This window comes from Podarcis cretensis, assembly GCF_951804945.1.
Source record: "Podarcis cretensis genome assembly, chromosome: 13".
Classification (NCBI taxonomy): Eukaryota; Metazoa; Chordata; class Lepidosauria; order Squamata; family Lacertidae; genus Podarcis; species Podarcis cretensis.
The window spans coordinates 19,412,926-19,429,360 of NC_137182.1; the positions used below are offsets into that span (position 1 = coordinate 19,412,926).

General features: G+C 45.9%; 1 protein-coding gene across 1 annotated transcript; it reads left to right on the plus strand.

Moving 5' to 3' along the window:
* The first annotated feature begins 691 nt into the window (after nucleotides 1–691).
* Nucleotides 692–10,564, plus strand: SAXO3 (stabilizer of axonemal microtubules 3). The gene is made up of 5 exons (XM_079949950.1): nucleotides 692–938; nucleotides 1,595–1,783; nucleotides 3,713–3,874; nucleotides 7,735–7,862; nucleotides 10,013–10,564. Exons 1-5 carry the CDS (start codon nucleotides 783–785, stop codon nucleotides 10,365–10,367), a joined length of 990 nt encoding a protein of 329 aa, XP_079806076.1. The 5' UTR covers nucleotides 692–782; the 3' UTR covers nucleotides 10,368–10,564.
* The last annotated feature ends 5,871 nt before the right edge of the window (nucleotides 10,565–16,435 follow it).

Consider the following 16,435-nt stretch of genomic DNA (forward strand, 5'->3'; position numbering starts at 1 on the left):
CCCATAGTCGAATTTGACTGGACATAACCTTTCAATAATAATATTAACAACAGCAACAATAAAAATGTCTTCTAAAGGCCTTTGAACTGCAGTAACTGCTTGCTTTGATCAGTGGCCATGAGAGGCAGGCAGTGGGGTGTGGGGCGTGTGGAGACAGAAAACAGAGGTGGGACAAGACCAAATGTCCTAGAAGAGGCTGAAGGGAGTTGGCATCCAACGCCAATGGAAGGGGCACAGGTCCTCTGCCCCTGCCATACTGCAACATTATGTTGCAGCTCCCATTTGTGCATGCATGCAATGAAGGATGATAAGAAGCATCATCCTCCGACTGAAGTTACAGTCCCGATGCACGCTTACTTGGGAGCAAGGTGGAAAGGGCTGAGGGACCGGGTAGGGGCTTACTCCTCAGTAAACACGAATAGGGTGGGCTGCACACAACAAGAGATTGCACCCCACCCGTTAAGCCACGGCCTTTAGCACTCAGTAGCAACGATCCTTAGCAGGCCTTCCAGCTCCCAGGAAATCCAGGTGCAGCCCTGGCTCCCCCTTCCACAGCGGTCCAGCATCCCATTGGGACTCATTAGGACCGGACCGGATGGAATCCAGGGCTCGATCAAAGGGGGCGCTAGAACGCCCGGCTGCCGAGCGTTCCATCTCCATGGCGACGTTTGTCGCTAACGTTCCAGGGGCCCCGCCCCTTCCTGGTGCCCAGGGCACCAGCCGCCGCCTCCTCCTCCTCTGCCCGGCCGCCCGGCAACCATGTCCCAAAAGCGGAGGCGGACATGGCGGGCACTTTCTCCGCCTTCCCCTTCGACTGGGAGGTGGACTCCCCGACGCTGGTGCCCCGGCAGGGACGCAGGCATGACTGGAGGCTGACCAGCAGCGGAGTGGGGCTCAACTACAGCCCCCCACTGCCCTTCCCGCCGCCCTATGCACGAGTGAGCCAAAGCTGGTGACTTTAAGGGGGATGGCTGGAGGAATTCGGATTAGTGGAAGCGATGTGGTTTGTAGCGGGGGACTGACACCCCCTCCCGCTACCTCAAGGCATAGCTGTCAACGTTTTCCATTTTTTACGGGAAATTCCCTTATTTCGAATAGGATTCATCGCAAGAACAGGGAAAAGTTGACAGCTATGCCTCTAGGTCATGGGTAGGCAAACTAAGGCCCGGGGGGGCTGGATCCGGCCCAATCGCCTTCTAAATCCGGCCTCCAGACGGTCGGGGAATCAGTGTGTTTTTCCATGAGTAGAATGTGCCCTTTTATTTAAAATGCATCTCTGGGTTATTTGCGGGGCATAGGAATTCATTCATATATTTTTTTTCCAAAATACAGTCCGGCCCCCCACAAGGTCTGAGGGACAGTGGACCGGCCCCCTGCTGAAAAAGTTTGCTGACCCCTGTCTAGGTATTTTGCAGGTGGGCTAAAATGCTGCCTGTAACTAGAACTCCTGTGGGAATAAATGGTTCTTACGGGGGGGGGGCGTCTTGGTTCTGTTTTTCATCCATGCACCCATTTCCCCATTTCCTGATGGTTTGTCCCATTGCTGCTCTTTCCCCCACCTCCTCCCTCACACCCCCACTTCGCTCATCGCCAGTCTACGATATATGAGCCGCTGCCCCCGGCATCTGAGAAAGTCTTCCGAGATGAGGTCATCCCACGCTTGACAACCACCTCACAACTCGCTTATGGCCCGAAAACCCACGGGGGAGTCCTGGCTCACCCCCGCTACGCTGTCGCCTATGCGCACTGGGACGTCCTCTACAACAAAGATCTGAGAGAGAAGGTAAGGGGCAAGCAGGAAGCGCTGAGATCTGGGAAGGGAATAGAAGCTCAAATGGTCAAGGGGCACATCCAGATGGCCAGTGTATTGAGGATTTGTCCACATTTGTTTGCAGGGGGATTAGACAAAGTTGGCAATTTAATCTGCTTTTGTCATGATTTGCTTTCAGGGAGGTCAGATGGTGTTGTGCCAGCCCAAGTGTTATGGGAATTCCCAGTGTGTTTTTCCCTGTCACTTTCCTTCTTGCAAAAAGTCCGATCTTTTGCAGAAGCAGGTTTGTTGCACAAGAGTTTCCAAACAACTAAACTGTACAACCTGAATTTGTGATTGAATCCCACCCCCTAATAGTGACAGTTCTTGAAGTTCCCTAGGCTTGGTGGCTTCACTGAGGGGGGAATGGGTGGAATGAATCCAGCCTATAAATTACAGCCTGGTTCTGTGTGAGCTTACTCAGAAGTAAGTTCAATTGAGCCTTGGCATAGCCAGGATTTAGGGGGAGCAGGACCGAGCTACCTGCACCACAATTGGCCAGTTCACAGAAGCCATGCCTATTGCTTTGTCAGGTTCCCAGTTGCATCACTAGAATGCGTCACAAGATCACCCAAGTGACCTCAGCGAGCATTTCTGTTTCAAATATTCTGATTATTTCTACTTTTAGCTAAGTATTTTTATTTATTTACTTGCAGCCTACTTAGTCTGAAAAATCACAAGCCCCCCTTTCTGTTCATTACGAAACATGATAATATTAAGATTAGAAGCATCTGCTCTTGTATGCTTTTCTAGGGTTCCTGTATTTTAATTTAAAGATGTATGCAAATAGGTACAGAAGTATTTGCATGCATGCCCAGTAAAGTTAAAGGCAGTGGGTGACACACACACTTAAAAATCCCCCCGAAAAAAACCCAGTTGGACACATTCTGTCAAACTCCGCCCGCTAGTGTCGATGAGCAAGCAGTGGTGGAATAGCAGTGAATACCTGCGACTGAAAAAAATGGGTATGTATGCCAAATACAAAACACACAAAAAATCAGGCCTGAGGAGCAGGTTTGCTGTATAAAGCCTCCATCTAGAAAGACACTGAATCAGCTGAAAATTCAGGGAGTAATCTCGAAATATCATCGATCGAGCCCCACACACCCCTTACTCTGCGATTGCAATCCAGGCAGAAGAACGGGACAGGTGGCTGACGATTCTGCAGAGAGTTTCCCAGAAGCCCCTGTTCTTTTTTTTTTTAATAGCTTTTTTATTCAAAATTAAAACAAAACATATTGTCCAGAAACATATCATCCTTATTCCCCCCCCATTTTTCCTCCCCCTCCCTCCCCCCACAGAACCCCACCCCCCCGACTTCCCTCAGTTCCAGTCTTTGATTTCTCTAAAAATGCTGTTTTCTGCATGTTACACAGTTGTATAGATCCTCAAAAAATTTAGCTGATTATTATCAATAAAAAGTTTGTGAATGTTTATTCAAAGCCAGCCAAGGAGTCCAGTTCGCTTTGTTGCATCTTCAAATACTTTGTAAAGGGTTCCCCATTCATCTTTAAAGTCACAGTTATCCCTGTCCCGTAGCTTGTATGTCAGTTTTGCCAGTTCTTCATAGTCCATCAATTTTTCTTGCCATGATTCTTTAGTTGGGGTTTCTTCAGTCTTCCATCCTTGTGCTATTAAAATTCTTGCAGCCGGTGTCGCATACATGAAGATGTTTTTCAGCAGAAGCCCCTGTTCAAGGGGAAGAACAAAGGGCCTCAAGTGACAAGGTGATGGCAAGACAAATCATCTTTCCTCCATGGCTCTGTTTGAAAACACCAGGCTGGAGGAGGCAAACTCCCTGAGGCAAATGAGGAAACATTTGCACGAGAGGGTGTCCTTGTGCAGTGACCGTTCCCCCAACCCCTTCTTCTCTGTACCCGTTTCTGCTCTTCTCCCTGACAGCTGCAGCTGAGAGCATGGAGGTTCCCACTGACCATGGGCAACCAGAAGAGCGAGACGAGGGAACGCTACCCTGGCTGGCCCAATCTCCCACAAGAGCCCGCTTTCCATGCTGGCCCTCAGCCATTTGGCTTGGCTGACCATCACCTGGATGGACCATCCAAGGTATCTGGTGTTTCTGAAGCAGGGAGAGGACATCCCCCTATGCTGGACATCTTCTTCCTTTTGACCAAGACATCTTTGTGTTCTGTTTTAGGTTAACCAGTTGACAATCTCTACCTAAAGGATGCTTGGTTTTGCATACCTTACAAACAATTGCTTGCATATATATTTAGGGTGTTTGGGGAGGGGGTGGTGCTTTTGGTGGGGGACATGTCGTGCTACTTCTGGGGTGGTTTGTTCACCTTTGGTCCCCACCTGCACTCAGCTCTCACCTGTGGCTCCAAGAAGCTGTCAGTATACGACAGTGGCCACACCCCAGGAATGCCTTTGACTGGCCAGCTAAACCAGGTGAGGGTTGGCTGATGGGTCTCAAAGCCTCAGTGAGTTAGGGACTTTAACATGCATGCCAAGACAGGCTCTGGCAGATTGAACAGATGTGAGCAGTCGTAGGTCCAGCGGTCAAGAAGGTAGTTTCTGCACCATCTGTAGAAGGAAGTGAGAGGCAGATGGGACTTGTCAGACTGGGAAGGTAGTCCATCTAGGAGAAGGAAAACCGATCCAAACCTCTGCTACCTTGTGGGATATCTTCAGGAGTAGAAAAGACTAAGGAGTTGAAATATACTCGGAGTCGAGTGTGAATTTCATGCTCTTTATTCAGCTCATAGTAGCAATGAATGAATCTTTCCCCAAAACATCTAGCTATATATACATTATTTACACAATGGGCCCCACGTGATTGGCTAATTCCAGGCTTCTCCTGTAGGCCAATCAGGTTGCAGATTGACTTCCTCCAGAAGCCTGATTGGTCGCTCCTGCAGGCCAATCAGGTTGCTGAGTCACTTCATCCAGGAACCTGATTGGCTGCTCCTGCAGACCAATCAGACTGCTGCATTCTGGATCCTATTGTTCTAGGATTCAGCTCAGTACATAACAGGAGTAAAGTAAACCCTACACAAATCCAGAGTGGAGTCCTTAAGACACGTTGTGCACCTCCTTCCGGCAACTCTTGCAGCCCAGCTGGTGCCAAATGTCTTGCTCTGCTGTCCTTTGGACCACATCAGTGAGGCCAGGGGCGGGTGGGTCTTGTCATTTGGGCAGCCCAGGACCGCCATACACACTGCCCAGGCTTGCGCCCCAGGGAGGTCAATTTGGCTTCACCCCCAGAGGTGCACTCCATTGTCTCTTGAGACAGATGGATACCAACAAAAGCTTGCACATCTTTCCCTGCTACCCATGGAATCAGACCAATCAGTATCCATTATTTCCTGGCGTGTGGGGAAGGTTGGTGCTGTCTGCTTTTAGTGGGAAGGAAAACCTGTGTCCCTCTAGATATTGTGGGACCCCCAACTCCCATCAGCCACTGCTATTGCAGTCAATGATGTGAGAGGTGATGGGAGCTGTTGTAGTTCAACAACATTTGCAGTTCCTTCTCTATCCCTGGCCTAACTGCTTATACAGTGGTACCTCTAGATACGAACGGGATCCGTTCCAGAGCCCCGTTCGCATCTAGAGGTAAACGTATCTAGCGATGGCACGTCTGCGCACGCACGCGTCGCTTTTCGCCACTTCTGCGCATGCGCGTGACGTCATTTTGAGCGTCTGCACATGTGCAAGCGGCGAAACCCAGAAGTAACGCGCTCCGTTACTTCCGGGTTGCCGCGGAGCGCAACTCGAACGCGCTCAACTTGAAGCAAATTTAACCCGAGGTATGGACTGTATTTGGGTTATCCTCGGTGCCTCTGCAGCAAGTTCGAGGTGGGATTCTGATCTTGGTATTGGGCCTCACATTGGGCCTTCCCTATCCCTTCCCCAACATGCCTGGTCTTTTCTTTGACATCCTTCTTTATTTTACTGGCCTGCCAATCAAAGGAAGCAGGTCATGTGCTTGAGACCCAAGAGCTCTAACTAAGGCTGGGGTCAAGGATCTGAGGGAGTCCCCTCCTGATTCTGGCAGGTTTACTTGGCAGCTGCAAGGAGCTACACCCTTTCCTTTCCCCTACAATGCCCTTGAGACAGCATTGCTCCAGGGGCATTGTGGGAAATTAAAATGGCGGCTCAGTCATTGTTGGGCCCTGGGAGGCACTCAAGAACGTTGTTTTTTAAAAAAAATATTATTTATTTATTTATTTAACATACATACAAACCAGTAACATACATATAAAGGTAAAGGTAAAGGTACCCCTGCCCGCACGGGCCAGTCTTGACAGACTCTGGGGTTGTGCGCCCATCTCACTTAAGAGGCCAGGGGCCAGCGCTGTCCGGAGACACTTCTGGGTCACGTGGCCAGCGTGACATCGCTGCTCTGGCCAGAGCCAGAGCCAGAGCCGCACACGGAAACGCCATTTACCTTCCCGCTGGTAAGCGGTCCCTATTTATCTACTTGCACCTGGAGGTGCTTTCGAGCTGCTAGGTTGGCAGGCGCTGGGACCGAGCAGTAGGAGCGCACCCCGCCGCAGGGATTCGAACCGCCGACCTTTCGATCGGCAAGCCCTAGGCGCTGAGGCTTTAACCCACAGCGCCACCTGCGTCCCAACCTACATATACTTACAAGCAAACAAACCAAAAAAAGGAAAGAAGATACAGGTTGTTGTAAATAAAAATATGCCCTTTTCCCTTATGGGGTATCCAAGAGCCCATATAGAGTCCTTACATAGGTTCCCTATTGGTAGGAGAAAATAACAGAGGCCAACCAGAGAATATTGAGAAGCAAAGCAGCTAGTAAGCTTGATCTTTATTGATCTGTTGCAACAGGGTACTCCCCTCACCCGCAGGAGAGGAGGAGGACCCAGAACAATGGCGTGCAAGGCCTTATAAAGACTTTTGAAATTGCCACCCTGTAGATCAAGACCACCCCGAGAAACATCATGCATACGTCACAGAAGGGGTGTAACCTAAGACCACCCCTCAGATACATCCCACCTACATCACAGAAATTTAAATGTTGTTTTTCTCTTGTCCTTGTTTATCTCCTGTCTGGCAGGTTACTTGATTGGATTTCCTGGGGAGCCTGGCCATTCTTTTGTAGTGGTAAAATACTTATTTCCTGGGCCAGGTCACAGGCTCACACCTTTATTCAAACACAGATTAAGACAGGATTTGTGAAGGAAGAGACAATGGGGAGGCTTTTCCAATTTGACCATGCAGAGAAACATTTGCTCAGTTTAGGAATCAAAATGGTTCCAGGTTGGCTTTCCTGTGCTGATCTATGTACGTGTGGTTGTGAACGTTGCCATATATCTAAGACCATAAAATTCCTATCACAAGGTAAAGAAAAAATGCATAAAATAGGTGGATGGTGTGACACACCCTTGTGACTTCCCTCCACCAGTGCTCATCATCTTTATTCCTTTAAAGTTCTTATTTACATTGCAATTCATGTAAATAATATATAAATACCTTATAATAAATAAAATAAAATAATATAATATAAAATAATATAATATAAAATAATATAATATAATATAATATAATATAATATAATATAATATAATATAATATAATATAAATATAATATAATATAAATACCTTACTTATTTTATTGTACTAATATATTATCTAAATCAACTTTACAAGCTTAGTCTAAACATATCAGCATGCTATCTTCAGAGCAGTGTTTACTCATATATTCTTCAAACCAAACCCATTGTGACCTTAATTTCTGATTTGTTTTATATCTTATTGCTGCAGTTAATTTCGCCAATTCTGTAAATTCAGCTAATTTGAATGACCAATCCTCTTTTGTGGGTGGCACTCAAGAATGTTGCGTGGTAATACCAGGCTTGGTTGGGGTTGTCCACTATGGTGTGCTGAGGAGTTCAATACTTCCACGCACAACAGTGGCTTTGTTCCTTTGCTCTCCACAGTCCATTGTGGCCAGCACACGGAATGAAGAGATGGCAGGCAAACCCTTCTACATCCGGGACAAGGCAGTTCTACGGCTGAATGACCCCTATATCTCTGTTACCAGCCGGGACTTCCATCCCTTCACTGAGTAAGTAGCACTTCCAAGGTTCTCTCCCCACCCCAGACACCTCTGCCACTGCCTACACTCCCTTCCCATAATCCTCTAGGGTGCAACTGCAAGAAGTGAGGTTACAGGGTTAGAAAGTGCTTCCAGAGATATTTCAAACAACTATATACTCAAGGGCCACAAAATGAATCAGAGATAGAACAATTTCTAAAGAAGAATGGTTTACCTAAGTTGTCTCTGCGGAACAGAACAATCCTGAATTATAAAATAACACAATTAGAGATTGAGGAGGCCATTCAGAATATGCAACTGGGCAAGTCTCCAGGGCCAGATGGGCTTACCTCCAAATATTATAAGACATTGAAAGACTATTTGATACATCCATTAATGAGGTTTGCAATGAAATTATGGAGGGGAAGAAGGCACCGGAGTCGTGGAAAGAAGCTTTCATCACATTGATACCCAAACTAGAAACTGAAAAGAAGTGAGGTTACAGGGAACCAGGCAGAGGGCCTTCTCGGTAGTGGCGCCCTCCCTGTAGTACGCCCTCCCACCAGATGTCAAGGAAATAAACAACTATCTGACTTTTGGAAGACATCTGAAGGCAATGCTGTTTAGGGAAGTTTTTAATGTTTGATGTTTAATCGTGTTTTTAATGAGTGGCTGGGGAAACCCAGCCAGGTGGGTGGGGCATAAATATTATTTATTTATTCGTTTATTTGTTGTCTTGTCTCTGAACCCACATTCCACTCTTTGACCCTTGTTTGCTACCGCTAAGACAACTTGTTTACAATGGCACAGAACTTGTATTTTTTAGGTTAACAACCATACTTAACGTGCCTTGACAGCTGGATAGCTTAGCTGGCTGGAGCGTTTGTGCTGATAATGGCAAGGCTGATTTATGTATGGTATCACTTTTGCTGTCAAAATAACAACAATAACAGTAATTTTATTTATATCCTGCCCTCCCCAGCTGAAGCCAGGCTCAGAGCGGCTAACAACAATAAAAGCAACACAGCATTCTAAAATCAATTCATTTAAAAATCAATTCAAAATCATATTAATGGCAGCCATTGGGCTAGAGTTCTGTGAGGATTGCCAAAGGAGGGGGTCAGGCTGTGCCCTGGCCAAAGGCCTGGTGGAACAGCTCTGTCTTGCAGACCCTACGGAAAGATGTCAAGTCCCGCAGGGCCCTAGTCTCTTGTGAGAGAGCGTTCCACCAGATCGGGGCCACGGCCAAAAAAGCCCTGGCTCTGGTTGAGGCCAGCCTAACATCCCTGTGGCCTGGAACCTGCAAGATGTTTTTATTTGAAGACTGTAAGGTCCTCCGTGGGACGTACCAGGAGAGGCGGTCCCATAGGTATCAGTATTTTTCTGATTTTAATGAAATACCAGTGATAAAACGACTGTGTGCTACCCGAGTGCAGGCATGCAAAGAAAGTATGGCGTATCACAGGATCAAGAAAAAGGACCGTATTTTTCGCTCTATAAGACGCACCAGACGATAAGACGCACCTAGTTTTTGGAGGAGGAAAGCAAGAAAAAAATATTCTGAATCCCAGAAGCCAGAAGAGCAAGAGGGATCTGGCTTCTGGGATAGCCTCTTGCTGTTCTGGCTTCTGGGATAGCCACCGAAGCCTCTCCCGGGCAGCGGGATGAAGGCTCCCCCTGCCCGGAGGAGACTGCGTGCGACTAAGCTGCCCTCTGTCCCTTCCCCCACTTCCTGCAAAAGCCAGCCAAGAGCCACACGCTCTTTAAAGGGAACGCGGCTCTTGGGGGCTTTTCTGGGAGATGGGGGAAGGAACAGAGCCACTCCCCGCTGCCCTGCGGAGGCTTCGCGCAGCTAAGCCAGAAGCTAGAACAGCGAGAGGGAGCGCTGCGCAACGTTCCCTCTTGCTATTCTGGCTTCTGGGATTGCCGTGCAGCCTGCATTCGCTCCATAAGATGCACACACATTTCCCCCTTTTTAGGAGGGGAAAAGTGCGTCTTATAGAGTGAAAAATACAGTAAGTTATTCCCAAACAATATCATATTCTGCAGCGCCAAGAGTAGCAGTGTGTACACAGGGGGCCCTTCCAGACAGTGTTCTCTCCTTTAAACTGCTTGGTTTAACCCCACTTTCAGAGAAACGGACACATTTTGATCCCTCCTCCCTCCTCTCTCTCCTGCAGCAAGGAACGACAAGGCTATGCCAGGAAGAATGCTCTCTCGCTCCAGCGGTGTGGGGAATACCCCGTGATCCGTGATCCTGAACCAATGCGGGACATCAAGGTGTTCCTCAAAGCAACCCGAGTGCCCCGTCTGGGGCCACACATACCTGCCGTTCCCCACCGGGGTCTGCTTCCCCTGACCCAAGAATCCTACCAGCTTCCCCATGACTACAAGCGCACCTGGGACCGCTTTTGCCCGGTGAAGAAGCCTCCCACGGTCTCCTGCCAGGTGCCTGTGGTGGAGATCATGTGTGTTCCTCGCATGTACGAAACAGAGTATAAATGCTACGGGAGTGGCAAGCCCATGCCTGTGTGAGAGGCCAGGAGCAGTGAGCATTTTGCAAGGATCAGGCAGAGCAAACCTATAGAATCTACCATATCTAGCATTTGTGTTCATTTTGCAGAGATGACCACAGAGTCTCTATTGATATGGTTAACGCTGCACATATGGGCAGCAGTTTGGATGAATAAAAGCGAAGTCTTCTTTGAAATAAAAATTGTCCAGTCCAAAAATACAGTTCGGAAAGCTTTACTTGCAGAACTCAAACTTCATTCGACTTCAAGCAATAAATTTACATCCAGTTTGTTGCATAATATACTGATGCCGGTATAGGTGAGATGTCTTAGATTATGAATATCTTCCAGAACTAAAAATTAAAGCTCTGTCTCTTCTCCATTTCAGCCTCCATTAGGCTGATGCTGTTCTACCAGAGAGAGGGAGTAAAACATCCATTCTCTTCAGTAGCTTGAGAACAAAAATACAGTCCTCCCAAGATAGAAGACCACAGAGTAGCATGTGCTTGTAGCACATACATATTTCAGGTGTTTTAAACATCATGTGACTGAGCCACGTAGATATACTCACTAATTATTAACTTGTTAGGTTCTCCTCACAGTTTTCTTTCGCTTCAATGGAAATTTTCATGCCATGCTTCACAGTATACATGCAGACACATTATAGTGTTATTTTCCATTTCAATGTTCATTCAAGAATTATACTTCACAGTCTGGCATTTAGAAGCATTCAGAAAACAGCATGGATCTGAGATAGAAATCTTCAGTTGTTTTCCATTTTGTAATTTATACTTTTAGCTTTAGGAGGGCTGTCCTTGCGTACTCACCTGCCCATTTTAACTCACACAGGTGGGTGTGGAAGGAGGGATGGATTTGACAAACTGGAGCAAATCATGCTCAAGTCCATCATTCCAGAGCCGATATGAGGTTGTGGGTGCAAGTATTGGATGAGGGCTGGTGTGATCCATGTTTACATCTTGACTGCTGTGGATCTGATTGGTTGACCGTGATCCAATCACATGCATCCACACACCCTTCCACCTTCTTCACGGGGTTGTTATGACAACAGTGTGAGGGAAAGAACTACTGTATGTATGCTGCTCCCTTGAACTCCTTGGAAGAACACCCATCAGCCTCGGCTGGCAGGGGCTGATGGGAGTTGTAGTCCAAAACACCAGAAGCGAGTTAATAAATATTTTATGGAAAACTGATTTGAAATTCGCGGCATGCTGTCTGTTGAAAGAAAATTATATGGAAATGATGTACCGTTGGTATTTAATACCAAGTATGTCAGCAAAAATATATGACAGGTACAAATACAGTGGTACCTCGGGTTACAGACGCTTCAGGTTACAGACACTTCAGGTTACAGACTCCGCTAACCCAGAAATAGTACTTCGGGTTAAGAACTTTGCTTCAGGATGAGAACAAAAATCGCGTGGCAGCAGCGGGAGGCCCCATTAGCTAAAGTGGTACCTCAGGTTAAGAACAGTTTCAGGTTAAGAACGGACCTCCAGAATGAATTAAGTTCTTAGCCCGAGGTACCACTGTACCTGCTGGAAATGTAAAGAAAAAGAAGGCACCTTTTACCATATGTGGTGGACGTGCAAGGTAATAAAAGAATTCTGGGAAATGATATATAATGAATTGAAAAAAAATGTTTAAAATACCCTTTATATAAAAAAGAGGCTGAAATTCCAAGGGAGCAGAAAATACTTTTTATGTATGTGACAACAACTGCATGGATGCTGTTAGCTCAGAGATGGAAAGAAGATAAAGTCCCAGCAGAGAAAAATGGCAAATGACGCTGTCAGACGATGCCGAAATGGCAAAACTGACCAGAAAGCTCAGGAACTAGGAAGAACAAAACTTTAATAAGGAATGGGGAAAATTTACAATTTACCTTAAAGACTGCTGTAAGCAGTTGAAAACATTAGCAGGACTGCAATAACACTTGTAACAATAAAAATGGATTATTTAAAAAAGTTGCAGTAGAAAAGGTTTATTAACAGAACCCAGGGAGGGGAAGAAGTCCAGAGATTCAGGAGACCGTGTTTCTGAAGTACTGCTTCAGAAGGTACCAGCTGGTGGCCCAGGGGGGATCTCTTAAAAAAGCACCCAGCACAAACTCTTCCATACTGTTGTGTAGTTTAACTGTTTCCAGACACAAGCTATAGCACCGGCTCTAATCAACAGCGTGTGTTTTGAAAAGACCTTTCAAAAGGTACGTGTGCGTAGATAAAGGTATCCAACAGCACTTTGCACAAGCTTGCTCCATATCCCTTTGGGGACTGGGATTTAGTTAATCACTAAAATAATATATGTGTAACTGTGATTTAACAAAACTGGGGTTTTATTTATGTGGCAAAATGTTTCAGCTTCAGCCTTTGTCAGACACGTTCTTCCGAAACCCTTTTTCCTCTGTTTTGTTAATCACAGCAATGTGTTTTGAGTGCACACAAACATATACAGACAAGTTTCAGTGCATTTTTAAAGCCTGTGTTTTTACAAAGCTAGCTAGGCACAGCATTAACTTTGGCAATTTGGGAGTGTAGCTGTGTAAGAAACCTACTATAATACAGTGGTACCTCGGGTTACATACACTTCAGGTTACATATGCTTCAGGTTACAGTCTCCGCTAACCCAGAAACAGTGCTTCAGGTTAAGAACTTTGCTTCAGGATGGGAACAGGATGGGAACAGAAACACTTTACCCATCTGGCAAAACAACTCACAACAGCATACACAGGGTAATCCAATTTCAGAGAAGCTTGCTCCAAGGACATATACTAAGCTTCATTTCTGATAAACAGCACATTGAAGAGGTGCCTGTTCCAGAGGGGTGACCCTGAACCAGCTCAAAAACTGCTTTCCTTCCTTCCTTCCTTCCTTCCTTCCTTCCTTCCTTCCTTCCTTCCTTCCTTTTCATTCATCCATTCATCCTCTTTTTTTCTCAATATTAAATTTATTCTATGTTTGTTAAATTTAACTCAGTCATTTTTTAAAATTTACTGACGTGCTCTGCATCTTATATTTGTATTTCGATGTTTTGAATGTTTGCTGTAAGCTGATTTGGGCACAGCTCATGGTGGAAAAGAAGCAAATCAGACCCTCCACATGTCCACATTTTCCAGGGGTGTCCTTGATTTAGAGAAGCCATCCCAGTTTCTGATTTGATCCCAGAATGTCCCACTTTTCCTTAGGATGTCCCTATTTTCATTGGAGACATGTTGGGGGGTATGGAGTTATCCGGCCCCTGAGCCACCTGAAGGCAATCCTGTATAGGGACTTTTTTTTAAAAAAAAATGTTTAATAATGTTTGATACAGTGGTACCTCGGGTTAAGAACTTAATTCGTTCTGGAGGTCCATTCTTAACCTGAAACTGTTCTTTACCTGAGGTACCACTTTAGCTAATGGGGCCTCCCGCGGCCACCGTGCCACCGCCGCACAATTTCTGTTCTCATCCTGAAGCAAAGTTCTTAACCCAATGTAGTATTTCTGGGTTAGCGGAGTCCGTAACCTGAAGCGTCTGTAACCCGAGGTACCACTGTATGTTGGAAGCTGCCCAGAGTAGCTGGGGCAACCCAATAAGATGTGTAGGGTTTCATGGAATGGGACGTCACTATTTTCATCATAGAAATGTTGGAGGATATGGCGTATAAGTGGGGACGCAGGTGGTGCTGTGGGTTAAACCACAAGCCTAGGACTTTCCAATCAGAAGGTCGGCGGTTCGAATCCCCGCGATGGGGTGAGCTCCCATTGCTCGGTCCCTGCTCCTAACAACCTAGCAGTTTGAAAGCACGTCAAAGTTCAAGTAGATAAATAGGTACCGCTCCGGTGGGAAGGTAAACGGTGTTTCCGTACACTGCTCTGGTTCGCCAGAAGCGGCTTAGTCATGCTGGCCACATGACCTGGAAGCTGTATGCTGGCTCCCTCGGCCAATAAAGCGAGATGAGCGCTGCAACCTCAGAGTCGGCCACGACTGGACCTAATGGTCAGGGGTCCCTTTACCCCTTTACCTTTTTTATGGCGTATAAGTAAACTGGCTCGATAAATTTTATCCTTAAAATTCGTGATCCCAATTCCCACCTGGCATTGCCAACTTCCTTTGATCTCTTTGTGGAAAAAGCCCATCGTCAATCATTATCAGCTCATCTCTGTTAAGGGGGTCTCAGCCCAACACCGATCAAGATTGAACTGCTTGCATCCCAGTGGGCTCATGTCTCTTAGGAAACCAAGCTCAAGCCTAGCTGGCCTTGGCTGCTTTTCAAGGCAAGCTGCTGTTCCTCCTACTCTTTCCGCCGGGGCGAGGATTGGCTTCAGGGACACCACTCAGGGAGAAGGGATGTGTCAAAGGAAGCAGGGATTTGTCACCTAGCAACACACCTGGTGTAGCCCAGAGCTAATGGCCTTGGACAAGAAATAGGAACCCATGGCCTAGGGAAAATCTCTAGCCACTTCATTTGTTTTTTGTTACTGCTGGCAGCAGGAGATGAAAACTGGTTGATTTCATCTTGAAATGCAGATTACATTACCTCCAATATGTCCTGTTTTTTTCCAGAACACTTGTGGGGTATGAAATTAGTTTTTTTTTTTTAATTATCCGCCAGCACCCCCAGCATTAATTTGATCCCTATCTCAGGCCTAGACAGGACTGGCCCCACCAATAGGCAGAGTGATTTTGGGTGCCCTGAAGAGGCAACAGGTTTTGGGGTTTTTTTGCGATTTAACTTCTTGTAACTTTATAAATTAAATTTTTATTGAGAAGGTTTCAAATATGAAGAAATAAAGTGATGCAAAGGGGAAAGGGAGGGGGGTCTAAAAATGTGTAGAAAGAAGCAATATACTAATACAGTGGTACCTTGGTACTCAAACGGCTTTGCTCCCAAACAAATCGGCTCCCAAATGCCACAAACCTGGAAGTGTTCTGGTTTGCGAACTTTTTGGGAAGTCAAATGTCCAATGCAGCTTCCGCTTGAGTGCAGGAAGCTCCTGCAGGCAATTGGAAACTGTGCCTTGATTTTCGAACGGTTTCGGGAGTTGAAGGGACTCCCGGAATGGATTAAGTTCAAGAACCAAGGTACCACTGTATTTACAATATATGAGAAATGCCCTGACCCATACATTCTCATATAAATTTGATATTATTATCCTAATACATATGTAAATATTAATAGCCTGCTACATTTTGCATAAACTCATTCCATATATTGTCATATTTATCCAAACAAAGTCTACGTCTGTAAGCAGTCTATTCATTAGTTGCGAGTGTTATCATGTTGTCAATCCATTTATTAAAGGGGATCATATATTTATCCTTCCAGTTCATCAATATCAGTCTCTTGGTTACCATTAGAGCGCATAGAATCCATTTTCGTTGTCCTGTTGTTAACTTCCACACAATAGGTATACAGTTCAGAATAATGTTCTCTGCTGAAAATTTCAGCTTTTTCTGGATGGTCAAAATTATACAACCCAGCACTTTCCCCCAAATTTAGAGCATTGTACAAATATAAGTTTCAGGGAAAATGTGGGGTTGGGGGGTTGGGGGGTTATTGTGTTGTTGTTGTTTATGGAAGTTGTGGTTTTATATTTTGATTTAATTCTGTGTACCGCCCCGAGACCTCTGGGTATAGGGTGGTATATAAATTCAAAAAACAATAAATAATAAGGGAGGCATTATTATAACTGTACACTGGTGCCTCGCAAGATGAAATTAATTCGTTCCGCGAGTTTTTTCATCTTGCGATTTTTTTGTCTTGCAAAGCACGGACTTTGGAAAAGCTTCAAAAATCACCAAAGTCTTCAAAAACCTCAAAAAAGGCTACCACACCGCGTGCTATGAGTTGCTCCTTGAAGTGAATGCACGGTTTTAAGAAAAAGGAAACAAACTTGCAAGACGTTTTCGTCTTGCGAAGCAAGCCCAAAGGGAAATCCGTCTTGCGAAGCAACTCAAAAAACGAAAAACTCTTTCGTTTTGCGAGTTTTTCATCTTACGAGGCATTCGTCTTGCGAGGTACCACTGTATATTTATTGCCAGAGAGTGGAGAGGGGGGTTGTGGGATTCGCTTCCTCAGGCGCCAATAAAAC

Bases quoted from the DNA above. Each gene is read 5' to 3' on its own strand.
- SAXO3 (XM_079949950.1), top strand. From the start codon at position 783: ATGGCGGGCACTTTCTCCGCCTTCCCCTTCGACTGGGAGGTGGACTCC. The intron at 939-1,594 runs GTGAGCCAAAGC...GCTCATCGCCAG, and splicing joins TCCCGCCGCCCTATGCACGA to TCTACGATATATGAGCCGCT. The intron at 1,784-3,712 runs GTAAGGGGCAAG...TCTCCCTGACAG, and splicing joins ACAAAGATCTGAGAGAGAAG to CTGCAGCTGAGAGCATGGAG.